Genomic DNA, 18,574 nt, shown 5'->3' with positions numbered 1-18,574 from the left:
CGGTGCCAGGGCGCACACACGCTCGTCCCCCTCACCCGCCTTGCGTGCAGCCAGCCCGGTGACAGCTGCCTGGCAACTGACGGACCTCTTAAGCCGTTCAGAATGGCAGTTTTTGTTTTCTGCGGGTTGTAAACTTAATAGAGGAAATATGGGCTTGCGGTTAAAAGCACAAGACTGGGAATCAAGTGATCTGTGCTCTGCTCCAGTGGTGTAGTTTCTGATGTGACTTCAAGCTAATTAAATGAAGGTGTTTCTCAGTCAGATGAGTTAAGGGTAAAGTGAGTGAGCTGTACTTGTTGAGTATATTACTGAATAAGTTCAATAATAGCTGTTGAATCTTTTGGTGGAATCTGTAGGGAATTAGAGATTTTGCTCAGTGAATGACTTGGGCTGTCTGCTTTAACAAAACCTCCAAGGAATAACTGTCAAAATTTGCATCAGCCTGTAAGATTAGTCTTGTCACGGGAAATTAGATCATCAGTATGTGATGGGTTTAGATGAAATCTCTTGCTGGTTTTCATTCCGTTGTTAATGCTAGCTAATTTACCTTCCATGGGTGGCTTTAAAAACACTGAAGTGAAGATTGTCTGTTGTAGATGTCAGTTGTGGAAGTTCTGCACAGAATATCCTTCTGGTAGTCTGAGGAATCATGGAATTTGATTGAAGAGAAGGAAGAAAAAAGAAAAACAACAAACGAACCAACCAAAGGCACAAACACGCTAGTGCAGTCATGTGCCCGTGCTCATCAAAAGCTGTAATGCTTTATGAAGTTGGCAGCTGGTGGTAGTGGAAGTTAATAGAAGCAGCAAATAACTTAATTGAAGATGTTTCATAATTAGTATGTTGTAACTTTTGAGAGTGCCCTGTCTATGCAGGGTGCTGTTGGATTTAATGTTTTAATCCCTACCGTTTGATAGTGGTTTGCTCTTACCTCTGATATTAAAATTTTGTTCACTCGGCCTTGAAATTGCTGCTAAGTGCTTAATGGCAGTTACTTTTGCAAAACAAAACCTCAGCAAACCTTGTGCTTACTGGGGTATTTGCCTTTGTCAAACCTTTCTTTTCCTTTCAAATGTGGAGAAAATACACTTGAGGGAGGAATTTTCTTTCTTTCTGAAGAAAACTTTCACAGTGGAAGCCCGGGATGGACAGTTAGGATGGGGATGAGAAATGGGAAGGGAGGAAGAGGAGCTTCCTCTGCGTTTCTTTCTCTCGATGACAAAAGGTCACAACAAAAGGGTTTGCTGTTATGATGCTGCCTACAGCAGTGGTGGGTGGGTTTTGTTTTAGGTTTGGGATTTTAACCTGATGGATGGAACCTGAAGGAACTACTATTCTTGACCTTGTTTTGTGTGGTGGTTCTTTCAAAGTCAGATTTTTAGTCTTGCCCCTTGAGTGTGTGATCTCCTGTGCAGTTTTTGTGATTGTAGAATATTATCCGAGTTGGAAGAAACTCTGTCTCGAGATGGAGTGCTCACACTCTACTAAGTGGCTTTTTGGGTCTATTTGAGTGGCCTTTGTAAGTTGTCTAGTGACCTTTAATGATCCAGAGGACACTTTTAATTTCAGAATAAAGTCCTCTGTGTTTTTTTGTAGTTTTCTAAAGAAAACTCACAGAACTCTTTTGTTGCTCTTGGTGGAATTACATACCTGCAGAAATACTGTTGTGGCAATGCTGTTCAAGTTCCCCCATCTTCTTTCCCTGCCAGTTAAGTGTTTGGAGTTTTCTTCAGTCAAAATGCAAATTTCTTCTCATGTCTGCAGTAGATACGCTGAAATGAATTTTTAGGTGTTAATGGTTCTTTAAAGATCTTTAAATGAATTTTTAGTAGTGACAGATAAGCTGTTGTCTGAGCTGATGCTCGGAATGAAAAGATTTGTTCCTGTGTGAGCTGAGAACACTTTTCATGGCTAATGCTGATAAAACAGCTCATTAAAAGTAAGTTGAACAGTAATTTAAGACTTTTGCATTTGTCCTTAGTTGCAGTGAGAGTTCCTGCACCGTTTTCTGGAACCCTTTTCAGCCCTTTCCTGTGACCACATAGAAAAGTTTGGCTGGCACTCGAGCATGCTTGACCAGTGCTCGTTGGCAAGGTGCAGAACAGCTCCTGCCAAGTCCGTATCCCTACTGACCTACCACCAAGGGTGAGCCTGCCAGGACTGTCATCCTTGACAGAGGATCTTTGTCAGGATCCCTGCTACTGATCCACCAACTATGAGGTAGTGTCTCTGAATTCTGGGTCAGTGGATGTCACAAACTGACAAATTTAGAATGCTTTGCCATTCATTCATTCTGTGGAAGGGGGGGGAGTTGGAAGCTTGCTGAATTACTATTGTCAGTGTTCCCTCCAAATCCTGTAGCTTTTGTAAACTTGTCACAGTCTTAATGCAATTCAGATGAGGTGAAAGTGTATAGACACACGCACGTATACATCTTGATTTTAATTCTCCTATTTTTAAAGCTTTGTCACAGTCCCTCCTTTCAGGTTACAATTTTGTTGCCAATTCACATTTTTACCAGCTGTATTTAGGATTTTATTCTTTAATGAAGGTCTGGCATGTAAACACCAAAAATTTTGGAAGGCTTTGTTCAGCTTGTTAATTTTTGGGAAAAGGGTAAGAGGTCCTTTATTTTCCCCATTCTTGTTCTCCAGGTGTGGTACTGAGGTCACTCCTTAATCATTTGCTTGCTTGTCCGTGTCTTCCAGCCTACCAAGGGAGGCACAAGCTTTTGTTTTTATGTTTAGGGAAATTTAGTGATGATCTTGTAAGTAATTTTAATTAAGAAATGGGTACTAACTTGCAGTTATCTGCTGTGATTAGAGTAGATCTTAAATAACCTTAAAAATATGAGGCAGTTTCAGGGCTAACCCTGGGATGTGCTGTCTGCTGTTGGTGAGGCATTTTTCAGCATAATGCTTCTGCTGGAAAGTGCCAATTAGCTGAAATAGAAGTGTGAGAAAATGCATGGTTCTGACAAAGCACTTAAAGCAGAGAGATTTTGGTTCTAAGAGGGAATTTGTTGGTTTTGAACTTCTACAAAAGCCAATTGCTCAGTAATTGGAATAGTTGCAGAGACAAGGGTCATCTGAGCATTGGATTTTTGTATTCTAAGTGGATGCCTAAAGAAATAGATACTTTCTTAGGCTTGGGAAGCTTTTTGGTTTCCTCCCTTCCTCTTCTGTCCCCTGTATCCCAGTTAAACTCAAATTTTGCCATGATGCAGAACATTAAAAACCTTCTGTTCTTTGGTTACACTTTTTCTGAGGTTTTCTTGGCATCTGTTGGAAGTGAGGGTGCCTTTGAAATGCAGCAGAGCTGTTAGTGAACTCCTTCTGACTGGACCCCTTTTGTGATGGAAATCATTATCACTTGTACTATGTTTTGACAGTAATTTTTGGGCAGACTTTAAGAAAACCCAGAAGCATCACTGTTGTGATCTGAGCTATATGGCTTTTATGATTCCTCTTCCTCCATGTACAAAGTGTTACTTGTTCGTGGCCTCGGAGTTTTTGTTGTGTCTCTTTTAAAAGAGTGCTAGTTAAATACTACTCAGTTGACAGTTAAGTGCTTTAGGTTTGGGGTTTTTTTTTTAAGCTGTGCTAGATGATATGCAGATGTGAAAATAAAAAGACCAAGTATGGTGTGAGGAAGCCATGTCTGAAGCTGTCAGTACTTTTTGGTTTGGAGAGCAGTCAAACTTAGCAAAATTTCTGAAGATACCAGACAGTTATTTTCTGTTCTTGTTTACATGCATTAGGAGTTAAACTATATTGCCTTACAAGGCACCAAAGAAATCTGGAGGTGGTATAGAAGCATTCATCATAGATATTGGACAACTGGATGTACATTTGACTGGGCAAGCCCAAGTCTGATGAAAATACCACACGTTCCTTTTTGATATCGTTTATAACATCACCTTTCATCTTTTACTTGCCCTTAAGGGGAGGAGGGGAGAAATTAAATTATATCATTGATGATATTCTCAATGGCTAACATGTTGCATGGAAGTTGAAGAAGACCCTTTTCTGTTGAGAGGCTAGGACAATGAAATACGTAGGCCCTTCAAGTTTGCTAGCCTATGTTTTTTAACCACTAGTGCAAGAGCTTCTGAGCTTGCTGAATATGCTAATGTGTGCATGGAGTCAAAATCCTTGAGCATTTCTAAGTTTGAAGGGGCAATAAAGTTAAGCACAAGAGCTGAGTTTTAACTGCAGATGCAGAGCAGCTCTAATGAACCACCAATTGTGTAGCTGGTTATAGGTGGTGGTTTGTTTATGGTATGAAATTGAGTCTCAGAGCAGCTTCTCCTCTCCTGAGCAGTGAAGTTCCTTGTTTCAGATTGGATGTGATGCTACAGGAAGCTTTCTTAATTGCCAAAGAAGTAAATTAAGCAGGTTAATGGTACTTTAAGTCTAAATTTTGCAGGTGGGAAATCAGTTTGGGATCGATGGCAGAATACGTTACATGAAAAGTAATCTCATTAAAATAGATTGTATGTAATGTTATATATTGATCTGTTCTGCTGTGAGTCTTGGGCTCTTTTAGCCAGAAATACCTTGATAGTGAATCATATTAATCTCCTAAACTTGCCAGTTTAATATAGTAGGCTCAGAAAACCTCAGAAGAGGAATGAAAAAGTAGCTGAGTTGATGAGTACCTGTGGTGGTGGATGGACAGGGGTCCATTTCTCCCATCCTTACAACTGACCTGCAATTCATAAGCTCTGCTGTTAGCCAGCTTTGTTTATATCTAGCTGGCTGGCTGAGGTCTTAAGAAGGGGTTCAAACAATGGACCTGTTCACACAACTGGTTTCCTTCCATTTGCTGTAGTCATTAACAAAAACTTCAAATGTATAAATAATGCATGCCCCAAAGTCTCGTTTTGATACAGTGATTACTTCCTTTTATAGTTGCCCATTAAAAGCCCCCTCGTGCTGCCCCACACAATGCCTTGCACTCACTCTTTAAAAAGCATTTGTAACTGTTTTTTAAACAGTAATAACATGTTTTTCAGCTCATGTTCTCTTGTAGCTCAGCTGAAAAGTTAGTTACTAAAAGAAGGTTCTGCATAATAGACCCTTTGCCTCATAAGGAAATTTAAGAAAGCTTTTTTGCCCCCATGAAGGTGGTTACCAGCTGTGTCTAGAGGTGCAACAATCTGAGTAATTTTTGCAGCATTCTGAATGAAAGTGTGACTCTAAAGCATTTCTTTCTGCTCTGGGATCTTAGTGATGCACTGTTGTGTTGTCACAGCTCCTAGCAGGCAGAAATTCCATGTGGATATGGATGATCTGGTGAAGCTGTTCCTAGCAGATGTCGTGATTACTTAGAAACCTTTCAAAAATTAGATGCTGGAATGACATCAGTTGCAAGGAAATGTTCTAAATGTGGTTTATGCTGGTCATTGAGAAATTTTAAAACCCTACAAGAGCTGAAGTTTCTACAGGAAAATGGTTTCTACATAAACATTTCTACTGTTTTGTGACCTTAAGTAGCTCCAAAGAAAGAAGCACTTGGAGTCTACAAATAATTAATGAAGCTTCTTAAGTCTTCTGTGTTTTCCTGAGAAAAAGCAAAATCTGTGAACTTACAATATTTTTGCCTTCCAGACTGAACTTCCAGGAGGCCTTCTATAACTAGATAAATTCAGTGTCATCTGTACTCCTCAAAGTCTGTTAGTAGTTTGTTGCAGGGCTTCTGTTTGGTCCTTTTCTTGAGCAGGTAAAAATATGCTTCAGTAGAAGAGTTTTAAAAGCCTCATGGGTGGCCAGAATGGATTTACAGTAAATGCTATTAAATTTTTTTGACTTCAGCAGGCTCATTTTTTAGTGGTTATAGCATAAGCATCTATGTGGAAACTTTTCTTTGAAGAAATTGAAACAGTTTTGATCAAATCTGTTAGGGTGCTTCTGGTACACTTGTTCTACTAGGTTTTGCTTTTGCTGATAGGTATTCAGACTAATATAAAGTTTTTTGAGTTAATGACATTACTTAATCCAAGCAGATTATTTCTAAAATCATGGTTTATAGGACAGAGTAATTTATCAAGGTTCTCTTGATACTTGCCCTACAATACTAGTTGCTGCAAAGCATCATTTGAGTAGAGCTGTTCCAATGTTCTTTGCTTTTAGCTAGCTTGTTTATTCCACGAGCATACTTGTGGGTAAAAGATGTTGAAATGATACACAAGCAGTAAAATTTCATTCCTAGTTGATGCATGTTACTGTTTTCAAAACACTGGGAAAAAAAAAAACACCCAAGTAAAATTATAGATGATCATAGAATAGAATCATAGCTCTGTAAACTTGGTTGTTACCCAGAGATGGGGCAGCTGTGATGCAGTAGGTCAGGCTGGCAGCAGCCAAGAGGCATTTCTTACCATCTTACTTGAGCTCAGCTTAACTATAGAACTTTCTAGTCTGTCTTCTGCCTTGATGCTGCTTCAGGTTCTTTGAAAGCGTAGCTGAGAAGCAAAAATAGAACTTTTTAATTGTCTCTCTGGTCTGAGCTTCTAGGTGGGATCGTTTCCTTTTTTAGGGCTGTGAGCAATCCCTGGTGTCTGACAGCTATTGAACGTACACAGGGCTTGGAAGCAAGTTAATTGTGACTCTAAACAGCTTTTACTTTTTAGAACAGTAAACTTTTATCCTCAGTGAAAGAATAAATTTAGTCTGTGTTCTTGGCCAAGTTTATCTCCCTTTATCTATTTCCTGTTACTTTGAAGGGTGCAAAGGTTCTTGTGTAATAGTTCTAGGGAACTAAATTATACTCAAAGTGCAGACATGTCTTTCTGAAGATATAAGGTGATAGAGTTGTTTTTATTTTCTGCAATAACTTCTTCTAAGGACTTACTAAAGCAGTGGGAGACATCTATTCTTTTAATTCCTTTTTTTTTCTACTTTGGTTTTTATGAGAGTTTTCCTAGGAAGATCTTCAAACAGTTTTTTTCTTTCAATTTTCTTTTTTTTTTTTTCCTCCACATTATTGGAGCAAAGCTGAATAATCAAAGTGCCAGCAATGAGATTAAGCTACTGTGTGAAATAAGGGTGTTTTTTTTTTTTTCTCTAAAGGGTGTTTATAAGTTCTTAAACATAAATTCCTCATTGCAGCCAGGTGTCCTTGCATTTATTCTCTGCTTTCCTCACCTACTCCAAAATCTAGGCTGATCTCCTGTGGCACAGGACAGCTGCTCTGTCTAGGGATGTTTGCTGTGTCTTTGGCTGGTGATGCTCAATACCTGGTTCTGTTAGAGGAAAGTACCCATCCAAGTGAGCTTGTGAGTGTGCCTAGACACTTGGAAAAGCCTTATCAGATGGCTTTCAGTTAAATCAAAGATAGGTGGAAGAAAGATGCCTGTGATTAAAGGTAGCAACCGAAGAGAAGCAGCACAGAGGTATTTAAATCTTGCTTCCCCCCACCCCCCTTCTCTCTCTCATGTGCAGATTTGGTGTCTGGGGCTGTGTTAGGTGCTCTAATTCACCATGGTTTATCAAAAGTTGAGAGACAATGTTGTTTGGCAGTCTCTGTAGCAAGAAAGGAAGCATCTTTTGTTATTGACATCCTTTCTCTTAGCTCTGCTCTTGCTTTTTGCCAGCTGCTCATTGTCTATACTTGCTTATTTAGTATTCACAAGGGATTTTACAAGTTCTTATCAGTTCGTTGCCACAGCACATCATTTCCTCTTGTCATCGGTACTCCTTAAATTGGTGGGGGGAGGATTTGCAGTGGAGCTGGTGAGTGGTAGAAAACATCACCATTCATGAGCACTGACTTGCACAGTGTTGTTCTGCTTCTCTACTTACAGAGGCAGTTTGTAGTAAAGGTCACATTTCCAGCACTTACTCTGCCATGCCTTCCCCCCCCCAGCTTTTTCTGGGGAAAAGAAAACAATTTTTTTCTTGCCAAAGGCTAAAAATATCCAGTGCTTCAAATATTCTTCTTAAAAGATAGAAGGAAGTGCAGCATAAAAATAGCCACAGCTGGCAAGGCTGAGCACCTTTGAGTGGCTGGGGAAGGGTTCATTTGGGGGTTTTACTGGGATTTTCTTAATTGCTTTTGTTTTTCTTTTAGTTATCTACAGTGTTTTTTCCTCATTTCTTTTAATACTCTTCAGAAGACATGGGATACCTAATTACAAGTTCTCCTTTGGGGAAATAAAGCTGCATTTGAGAAGCTGGATGAATGCAGTAGTGGCTGTGGAACTGCTGGTTCCACCAAGCCTTGAGTTTAAGGATACTGAAGGAAAGTAAGGGATTTAAGGAATGTTGTTAACAGAAACCATGATGTCCCTTTCATCCCTTGACTGTCCTTTTTCCCTCTGATCAGAAATGCAAGAACTGGGGATTCTGATCTCATTTTACTTAGCTCTGGGGTGAAGATCTGGTACTTCTGAGATTTTGTTTTGAAACAAAATCATGGGCAATGGTTAGGATTGAAATGGGGTTTCTTTTAATATCTGCCTTTTTGATTTACCACTTTCTTAACTGGTTTACTAATTACTTGTTATCTTTTTAATAGAACTTAACTGGAGGAATCGATCCATTTTTTTTGATGTGAAGACTTCATCACTGACATCTGTATGTCCATTTGTCAGCCTCCTTAAATAATACAGCTTTTTAGTGGCAATAACTGCTTTAGCTACACACTGACATTTTATCTGAAAACCAACAAAAATCCCAACAGACAAAACCCAACAAATCTCTAGAAGACTTGTGTCAAATGACGTCAATGGCCAGTTTGTTCTCCTTTACTAGCCCAGCTGTAAAGCGTCTGTTGGGCTGGAAACAAGGAGATGAAGAGGAAAAATGGGCAGAAAAAGCTGTCGATGCTTTGGTGAAAAAGCTGAAAAAGAAAAAAGGTGCTATGGAAGAACTAGAGAAAGCCTTGAGCAGCCCAGGCCAGCCCAGCAAGTGCGTTACGATCCCCCGCTCCTTAGATGGACGACTTCAAGTGTCTCACAGAAAGGGCCTTCCCCACGTCATTTACTGTCGTGTCTGGCGTTGGCCTGACCTGCAAAGCCATCACGAGCTGAAGCCATTGGATATTTGTGAATTTCCTTTTGGATCTAAGCAGAAGGAAGTCTGCATCAATCCATACCACTACAAGAGGGTGGAGAGCCCAGGTATGTTTGAAAAACTGAGCCAGATCTCCAGGAACCACTCGCTCTTCACTCCCTGCTCCTCCTCCAGTACTGTGTAGCAAGTTGCATTTGTATGAGGCAGTGTGGCAGAGGGGTGGTCAAAGTGTCCTTTGCTGGTGGGATTTTGGGGAGTTGTGTTGTCTGTTTCGTACTAGCTGATTGAATTTGTGGTAAAACACACTTGTCTCACAGATCTCTTAAGCCTTTTCAAAGTTCTAAATAATATAAAATAGAAATAGTGATTAAAATAGAAAGCATTGATTAAAAGAGTGTAGCTGTCAAATTCCAGACCCTAAGACTCTTGAATTTAAAAGTTAAACCTCCAGCTTAGCAATAGTTGTATATTGTAGTATAGATTCTGTTTGTCTTCAGTGGAAAGAGCTATGTGTAACTGTATAGTGAGACTGTAGTAGTGTAGGCTGTGTTTTTACTGCTTTAATGTAAACATACAATGAGTTTTGCACTTCTAAATCAGTACTTTGACATGTGCCACATGTGGACTGTCCTTTTAAAGAAAAAGGTCTGTTCCTAGTTGCATGAGATAAGTGTAGTTTTGCTCTGATTTTTGGAAGAGTAAAGTTTGAGTTCCCCTTTTTACTGCTTTAATGTAAACATACAATGAGTTTTGCACTTCTAAGGCAGTATTTTGATATGTGCCACATGTGGACTGTCCTTTTTAAAAAAAAAAAAAGGTCTGTTCCTAGTTGCATGAGGTAAGTGTAGTTTTGCTCTGGTTTTTGGAAGAGTAAAGTTTGAGTTCCCCATGAAGCCTGCTGTGAAACCACAAATGGGGTCCAGGCATGACAAGTGAATGCCCTGCTCCTCTTTCCACCACAGCTAGTGTTGAAGTTGTCAGGATGAGCAGAATAGCACGTTTATTTGTATCTCTTTCCTTTTATCTTACCTGTTTTTGTCTTTTGTTGTTGTTTTTTTCCAGTTCTACCTCCAGTGTTAGTGCCTAGACATAGTGAATTCAATCCCCAGCACAGTCTGCTAGTGCAGTTCAGGAACCTCAGCCACAACGAACCACACATGCCACACAACGCGACGTTTCCAGATTCCTTCCAGCAGCCCAACAGCACTCCATTCTCCATTTCACCAAACAGCCCCTACCCACCCTCACCAGCCAGCAGCACTTACCCAAGCTCCCCAGCCAGCTCTGGACCATCCAGTCCATTTCAGCTACCAGGTAACTACAGCCCAAATGTCAACTCAAGAAAAATAACTGACACGTCACGTGCTGTTGTGACTCATTAGAAATAATTCCAGTCAGGAATTTGTGAAACTTGCAACAAATTGCTTTTCCATTTGCACTTTAGGGGTTTTTCTTCCTAGTGTTGTCACTGGTCAGGGTTAATGGTTATAGTTTTATTTTTCCCATTTTTTTTTTGGTCACAGATAAAATAGTGGATGAGTTGTTTTCTGCATTTTCAGTGTAGAATAACTGACAAATACTTTAGAATATCTAACAATGGAAAGGAAGCAGAGGTAAGAAGCTGAGCATATTTGTTGATGTCTTTCTCTGAATAAAGACACATGGTATTTAACTGGAAAAAGTAGGAAATTTTTGATAGGAACTTCACCAATTTGTGTGAAAATGGGGGAAAAAAAAACAACTGACAGAGCAGAGGAAAGACTCCTTATTTAGTCTGGTTATTGGTGTTGTTTATAAAGCCCAGAAGTTAATAGATTAAAGAATTTATTTTTCCAGTAGCTCAATGGCCTCATCTTTGTTCTTTCTGGCTGCCCAGTGCTGCAGAAAGTCTGTTCAGTGGGGTGTCCCTCTTGGATACGTGCTGTGATCACTGGGATGGGTTCCTTAGTGGTATCTGGAGGGAGTTTCTGAACTAGGAGATAATGGTGCACTGAGGACTGTGCTGAATGGAGGAGTGCAGAGATCCACACTTCTGTGATGGAAGTTCTATGGAGCAGCCAAAAAAATAACTGGTTTAGGGCTTCATTATGCTCTGGTAAGTAAAGTTACTCCTACTGATTCTTTCTTTTTGAAGAGAGTAGGCAAGAAAGCTAATGTTTGTGTGACAAAAAATAGGAACTACAGCCATCTTGCCCAGCTGCTGGAGTGCAGTTATTAAAGGGAAAAAGGCAAAAAGAAGAAAACACATTTCTTAGTGTTTTTTTTTCCCCAAGTGTCCAATCTTGTTATTAGTCCCATGGGTAAGAATCCAACTATTGAAGGAGTTTACTGTAAAGACAGCTGGCTGGGTTGTCTTCAGGTTACTTTGAAAATGGGTCCAAATGTTTTAACATCTCTTGCTCAAGAGTATTTTTGTGTGTTTACAACTGTGGAATGAATAAATAAATATTCTAAATTGTTGAGGTTTATTCTGGTTCATTATTGTTTTCTCATGTTTGTAGCTGATACTCCACCTCCTGCATATATGCCCCCTGATGATCAAATGGGGCAGGATAATTCTCAGTCTATGGACACGAGCAATACAATGATCCCTCAAATCATGCCAAATATATCTACCAGGGGTAAGTTGTACAGTATGGTGTAAAACTAACATAGTTTGGCTTCTTCACAACTCGTGGCCAAACTGAATGAATAACTTCAGATGGCCCAGTAGGCAGTAAGTGGAGGCCATCCTCCAAGGCAAACTGGGGCTGTAACAGAAACAGTTGAGAAGTAAAACTTGCCTTGCTTCTTGGGGAAGTAAATTTAAAAATTGAGGAAGAAAACTTACCTTGCTTCTTTGCCTCTCTTGCTTTTAAAGCCTCAGGTGTGTTTTTTTTCCATTTAATATGAGGCTTAAAATAGAAAAAGAAGTATAAAATCAATGGACTAGCTAAAATGCATTGAAAGTAAGCATCATTAAGATTTTAATCAGAACAGTTCTTGCCCATCATAAGTGCTGGCTAAGCTTTTTCCTTACCTGTTGAGATTTTGGTAGTCCTGCTTCACAGTTTTAGGTGTCACCTTCTACCAGGTAAACTGTTGTTTCCATTTTGCTTCTTTCCAGACGTTCAGCCTGTTGCCTATGAAGAACCCAAGCACTGGTGTTCCATCGTGTATTACGAGTTGAACAATCGTGTTGGGGAGGCTTTCCATGCATCTTCTACAAGTGTCTTAGTAGATGGGTTTACAGATCCCTCCAATAATAAAAACAGGTTCTGCCTAGGTTTGCTCTCCAACGTCAATCGCAACTCGACAATCGAGAACACGAGGCGACACATTGGGAAAGGTAAAGCTCAGTTGTGTTACCTCTGCTCAAGCCAGGTCCTTGCTTTTATTTCAGCTTCTGGATACTCCAACAGTGATTGTTCTCAGATAAGAACAGAAGTAATCTGTGATACATTGGGAGACAACTTGCTTGGGTATGGTTTGATACTAATTAGTCTAGGAATTGCCTACGTTTTTCTTCAGCATTCATTTAAAAGGTTGAATATTGCTTTTCCTTACCAAACTATATGTCACAGGGGCTTGTTTTTTTATGGTTACTGGTTGTAGAATTTTGTTTCAACACCAAGAAACATACTGCAGGACTTCTGATGTTCTGTGTTATATCTGCTTCTGAAATCAAACTCTTTCTAGCACTTTACAGCGTATCAAAGGTCTTTTTGATTTTGTTGTTCATGTGAGGTATTACTCTGCTGTCCACAGCATGTTCAAATATCTTGCATGAGTTGGCAGCAGGACTTTGAAGTGCTAATGCAAAACTGCAAGGGCTCATTTGTCTGAGTGAATCCAAGGGGTGTGTATGTGTGTGGGAGGGATTCCTGGAGACAGCAGGTTTTGCAAGATCTTCAAGTTTCCCCATACTGTTTGGCTGATAGCACATACAGATGCACCGTTTTCATCCTTGATGGAATGTGCTTGGATTATCTTAAAATGTGGTGCTCCTTTTCTGGATATCTCCTTTTTTTGGTGGCTAAGCCAGTCATGAGAAGAAAACCCTGTTTCTGTTGCATGAATCTAGAGGCCTTTTTAACACCTAAGATTATTTGGTACAGTTGGTCTTCAGTTTTGTTTGGTGAAAAATCTCTGTTGCTTGTAATGTATCTTCAAGACCCATCCTGTCTGTCAGCAGTCTTTTAATTAGAAACCACTATAAATATTGCAAAAGTTTGCAGATAATCTGGAGACAATGAGTTTTATTATTGTCTGTTGGAAACTTGGCTCCACGATGCTGTTGTCCGAGCGAATTCAGTGTTATAAAGGAGAACAACTGATCTGTGGGGTGTGGGTGGTTTGTCAGGTTCTTTCCATGCAGTCATTAGGGTTGGAAAAGGCCTCCAAGATCATCAAGTCCAGCTGTCAACCCAACACTACCATGACCACTAAACCCTGTCCCAAAGTGCCACGTTGACATGTTTTTTTGACCCCCTTTAGGGGTGGTGACTCCACCACCTCCCTGAGCAGCCTGGACAATGCCTCACCAAAGGCATTTTGGTTTAGCTTTCCCCTTCCCATGGTAGTGGCAGAGAAATCTCACGTGTCTGCCCAAGGTCATAGGTGTAACAGGGCCCCAACATCATGTTGTAGAATAATATTGATTGCACTGAGCTTTAAAATATCTACATCTCCATTACTAATAAGCTAAAACTTTGCTTTATGAGAACAGTTCTGAGAACAATTAAGATGGGTTTGGGATACAGTACTATTTATTTATGGCTTTTGTTTGGAAGGTCTTGGATTTTTGCCTTCATAAATCTACACAATCCTACTTGTTAAGCTTTTTTCTGTAGAGGCATTACATGGCAAGCATAAATGACTTCTGATTGTGCATTGGATTTTTTTGGAAGTATCCGTGTTCTTTTCCAGCTGTTGTATTGTCCACCTGCCCTCTTAAGGGGCCTTTCAGAAGGTCTTTACCCAAAAGAAGTTAGGTAGCAAGTGTCCCTGTCCTTTTAAATAAACAGTGTTGTGTTGTGAAAATACATTCTTGTCCACCCCAGATTTTCTGATAGCTGCTTGTAGTTGGAATTCCTCTGTGTAACCTTCATCTGGCCTTGGTCCCAAGTGGACCTTGCCATGCTCACAACAGTTGCTGCTGTCTGATGTACTGGATGTACCTCTCCCTTTGCTTGATAAAATACACTGAAAATCAGAGCAGACTAGATCTGCTTTCTCACTCGTGTCTGTCACTGCCCCTTCTCCTCTGACACTCTTGTTTCTGCTGGAGTTGCCATGGGCAGAAGCTATCAGTTTTTGAGAACTGGAGTTTTAAAATCCACCTGAATTCTCTAGGAGAATAGCTGGAAATAACTGTTGACCTGTGGAAATAGGTTTGTTCCTTCTCTCCTGTAGTTGGTGAGAGAAGGACATCTAGTGGCTGGTGTATAATGAAGCCTCTACTGTGATTGGAAATGAGCAGTGTGCTCCAGTGTAGCAAGAGCTTTTCTGAAAAGCTTCTCAAACAGTAAATTTACTTTGTCGTCTATGATTTTGAAGGAGTTGTATAAAATGCTATAATTTGGGGGGGAAAAAAAATAATATGAAACGTTTTTATCTTTGTTTCCTAGGAGTTCATCTCTACTATGTTGGTGGGGAAGTCTATGCTGAGTGTTTAAGTGATAGCAGCATATTTGTACAGAGCAGGAACTGCAACTACCACCACGGCTTTCACCCAACAACTGTGTGCAAGATTCCCAGTGGATGCAGCCTGAAAATCTTTAACAATCAGGAGTTTGCTCAGCTTTTAGCTCAGTCTGTCAACCACGGATTTGAGGCAGTGTATGAGCTCACCAAAATGTGCACCATCCGAATGAGTTTTGTAAAGGTAAGCCCATTATTTGAAGAGCATTTAATCTTATTGTGGATTTGGGTATTCAGCAGTAATTACATTAGCACTGTAACAATGTAGGAAAGCTGCTCTGACATGATGTGGTTCTTTTCAATGAGAAACATTGAAAATGGTTAATTTGGTGAGACACAAATTGATGCAAGAAAGAGAAAGCACAGATTGCTGGCTTGAACATTTGGTTATGTATCTAGTTACTTCAGTATTCAGGACAGGGATTTCATCGTTGTGGTTGCTATCCTTTTATTAAAGGAGATTTGAGCTCCTGCTCTAAAGTTGAAGGCACAAAGAGTGTTGTAAGACCACTGAAAGGATGTGAGTAGAATGAGTAGAGAGGAGCATAAGTGGTTGCAGAAACAACTGTGACTCTCAGAGAGCCTAACATTATTTCAAAAATAATGGAAAAAAGACCTGATTTGAATTTATGCAGCCAAGCTGTGCTGTCCTTCTCACAGAAGTGTTCTCTCAACATTGCTTAGTCAAGGCTCTCTCTGTTTTGGGTTCAGCATGGACTCTAGACTTGGGCCTTCCAGGGTTTGTTTGCGTCTTGTCTAAAGGGTGTCTTGCTTGTTTTGTCAGTTAGGAGAAACACTGCTCAGTTGGAGAGTGGTGGATAGGGAGGGAGCAGGAGGGAGGAGCAGCAGAGATGTGGCCACAGCCAGGAGCCTTTCTTGAGTCTGCAGAGAGCTCCTCAGGCTCCAAGTCTGTAGCAGACGGGACTTGGTTCAGACTCCCAGGTGCAGCTTCCCTCCCACTCCTTCCCAAACTCAGTTTTTTTCCTTGAGATAAGCAATGTTGTTAGACTATGCATATTTTCTACTTCTTGTCAGCACAGTTCTTTTGAAAGACAAGCATGTCCTCAACTTGATAACATTTTGTTGATTTTTGTAGGGCTGGGGAGCTGAGTATCACCGACAAGATGTCACGAGCACCCCGTGCTGGATAGAAATTCATCTTCATGGGCCCCTTCAGTGGCTGGATAAAGTACTCACACAAATGGGTTCTCCTCTCAATCCCATCTCCTCGGTTTCATAGTGCTGAAATTCCACCTCCAGCCTTATTTTTAGCGAACTTATTCTAATTCTAGAGAAACTTCCAGTGTGGATACTGTGAGCTATATGGAGAATGGATCTTAGGTTTAACTGTTTTTTTTTAAAATCCCTTTGTGACCAATTCCATTGTGTATAGCTAATCAGTTTTACATTTCAATTTGTTCCTGTGATGCTTAAGTGACCGTTGAGCCCTAAGGGAGAAAAAGTCTATTGAAATATTCAGAACACTTTTCCCCTCCTTCCCCTAGAACTTAAACAGGCATATGTCTTAACTGGAAAACTTTCTTCATGTCCTGTTAGGGACAAGAATCATGAAGACTGACTTCAGAAAATAAATACGTATCATAGTTTGGGATTATTTTTTAAATGTTTATGAAACTGAACATGTGCAGCTCCAGCTTGCAAGCCTTATTTTTAGCATAGTTGTTCAACATCTTAAATTTGACATCTGTCATAAGCAAAATCAGACTTTATTATGGCTCCTTTGCCTCAGATTGAACAATGTGATATTTTTTTTTTAAGTGTACACATGAAATATACTTTTTACAAATATTGGAGTGGTGTAAAAACACTTGTATTGTCTATTGGAAAATGCTGTCATAAACACACTGTATATTAATGCAGAATAGCAGTTCTTAGCCTTTTCCCACTTCAGTTTTGTATTCTCTCTTTTAACCACCGTTTTAAATAGTAACTGATACAAGGTAAACATCTTGCACGTTTCTGGAGTAGTAATTCTCATTTTGCTTTGATTTACACTCGTGCCGTTTGGATTTGGTTGCCAAGGCTGTTTCTTTTTAGGTACCCTTCTCTATTTTAACATAAACACTACTATTTGTAAATGGCAGTGCTTACTACTTTTTGGAAGGAATAAGTTTGTTTTTGTTTCCTCCTTTTTTTTGGTGTTCTAGCTGTTTATTTTACCTGTCTGGAATTGATCTGTGTTAAGGCCTTTTTAATCTCTCAGTAGACATTATGCAGTATTAGTGATTACACTGTATTTAATTCACTTTCAGTATGAGTTTGAGTCTCTTTGAAGACTGTGAGTGGCTTGGCAACTTAGTAACTGAATGCAGAAGCTTTTATGTCCAGATCATGTAATTTAATAACAGACCTGTTGGTAATGACCAAAAGTAATCACTTCTTTGTAGTCTCTGCAGAACAGTGGTCTCCATCCTGTCCCTGGTGGCAGGGGTTCAGTGGAAGACTCCTTACTGCAGCTGACAGCTTTATGGGATTGCAAGACTGCATTAATATGATGATGATGAAATTTCTCTCTCACCTGTAAGGAATCCTGTTGCCTGTGCTGTTGTGTTACTCAGTAGAGAGTTTAAACACTGTACTAAACACTACAAGAAATCGGTTGAATAACATATTTTTCCCCTTTCAATAAAAAAAAAGGCTGAAAGAAATATTCTAAGACAATTAGAAGCAGAGTATATTCAAAATTCCTTTGCATGCAGAAAAGACCTATTGTATTTTTTAACTCGTCACCCTCCTTTTTCCCCAGCATCTCTTCAGAAGAGGGTTCAGTGTTTGGGGGAGAGGCTACAAACTCTAAAATCAAATTCTTATGCAAAGATGTGTTGCAGTTAATTACTGCAGTCTTGAGACATTGATTGCTTAGATGAGTTCTTGTGTCTTCTGTTGAATTAGTTTCTGCTCAAATGTGGAAAACGTGCATCATATGGTACCTAAGTAACAAATGATCTTAAAGGAATAAAATTGTTTACTTGTTATTAAAATGTTTCTTATGAAATGCCTTAAAGGAATAAACTGTAACACTTCTGCAGAACCCTAATGTTTTCTTGTACAGGAATTTCTATATTACTTGGTGTTTTGGTTTTTATTTTTTGTTTGTGTTTATTTTTTTAGCAGTTTCTCATTGTATTTAAAAACCCAAGTCCATCTTCAGGAGAAGGGCATCTTCAATAACATTACTTGCCACTCACCATTGGGGTCTTCTCTTTGATTCTTTGGAACTGCAACCCACAAATGGTTCTTTTGATTGAATAAGATGTGAAATCAATTTGCCATAGGATCAGGCTTCTATTTTCTTCTGCCTGAGCCTGACTTTTGTCAAGTTGCTGAACATGGAAATTGACACTACAAGATTTTATTTTATTTTCCTTGCCTAGCTTTTATATTGCCATGGCACATCAGATTAAGAAAAGAGCCTGACTTTTGTCAAGTTGCTGAATATGGAAATTTGACACTACAAGATTTTATTTTCCTTGCCTAGCTTTTGTATTGCCATGGCACATCAAATAAGAAAAGATCTCACTTGGAGGTACAAGATTTTACTTTATCCAAAAATGTGTTTTTCACCTGGCTTCATCTCTGTTGACTTTTCTGTTTAGATGTGGCCAAGTAGATGACTCAAGAATGGGTGCTGAGGCGGGCGTGGATGAGCCAGGGCTGGTGCTTAGTGCTAGTGTTGTGGTTAGATTGGCTGCCCGTGCACTGAACCATAATTTCTGCAATAATATCCAGTTAACCCACTTCTAATCCTGTCATTAAGTGCTGAAGGCACTACTCTGGCATTTTTCTGCTTGTGTCTGTACTCTTGCTGTGCAATACCTGCAGTGCTGGGGATATCCTTGCGACTGCTCCTCCTG

General features: G+C 39.7%; 1 protein-coding gene across 2 annotated transcripts; it reads left to right on the top strand.

Annotated features, from left to right (window-relative positions):
• Positions 1 to 8,520: 8,520 nt before the first annotated feature.
• Positions 8,521 to 16,418, top strand: LOC103772252 (mothers against decapentaplegic homolog 5). 2 transcript variants are annotated; one of them, XM_008939579.1, is made up of 6 exons: positions 8,521 to 9,124; positions 10,080 to 10,331; positions 11,519 to 11,638; positions 12,124 to 12,345; positions 14,627 to 14,883; positions 15,796 to 16,418. In XM_008939579.1, the coding sequence occupies exons 1-6, from the start codon at positions 8,722 to 8,724 to the stop codon at positions 15,937 to 15,939; spliced, it is 1,398 nt and encodes a 465-aa protein (XP_008937827.1). In that variant the 5' UTR covers positions 8,521 to 8,721; the 3' UTR covers positions 15,940 to 16,418. The 2 variants fall into 2 exon arrangements, with proteins under 2 accessions (XP_008937827.1, XP_008937828.1); XM_008939580.1 differs by lacking the exon at positions 11,519 to 11,638.
• The last annotated feature ends 2,156 nt before the right edge of the window (positions 16,419 to 18,574 follow it).

Source organism: Merops nubicus, unplaced genomic scaffold, assembly GCF_000691845.1.
Source record: "Merops nubicus isolate BGI_N331 unplaced genomic scaffold, ASM69184v1 scaffold11924, whole genome shotgun sequence".
Taxonomy (NCBI): domain Eukaryota; kingdom Metazoa; phylum Chordata; class Aves; order Coraciiformes; family Meropidae; genus Merops; species Merops nubicus.
Note: the sequence above shows the minus strand (reverse complement) of the source record. Positions and strands in the feature narration are given on the sequence as shown.

What these genes read in the sequence shown, in the direction of transcription:
- LOC103772252 (XM_008939579.1), top strand. Translation starts at nt 8,722, where the DNA reads ATGACGTCAATGGCCAGTTTGTTCTCCTTTACTAGCCCAGCTGTAAAG. An exon ending in GCCAAATATATCTACCAGGG is followed by an intron (nt 11,639 to 12,123) that starts GTAAGTTGTACA and finishes GCTTCTTTCCAG; the next exon opens with ACGTTCAGCCTGTTGCCTAT. An exon ending in TCCGAATGAGTTTTGTAAAG is followed by an intron (nt 14,884 to 15,795) that starts GTAAGCCCATTA and finishes TGATTTTTGTAG; the next exon opens with GGCTGGGGAGCTGAGTATCA.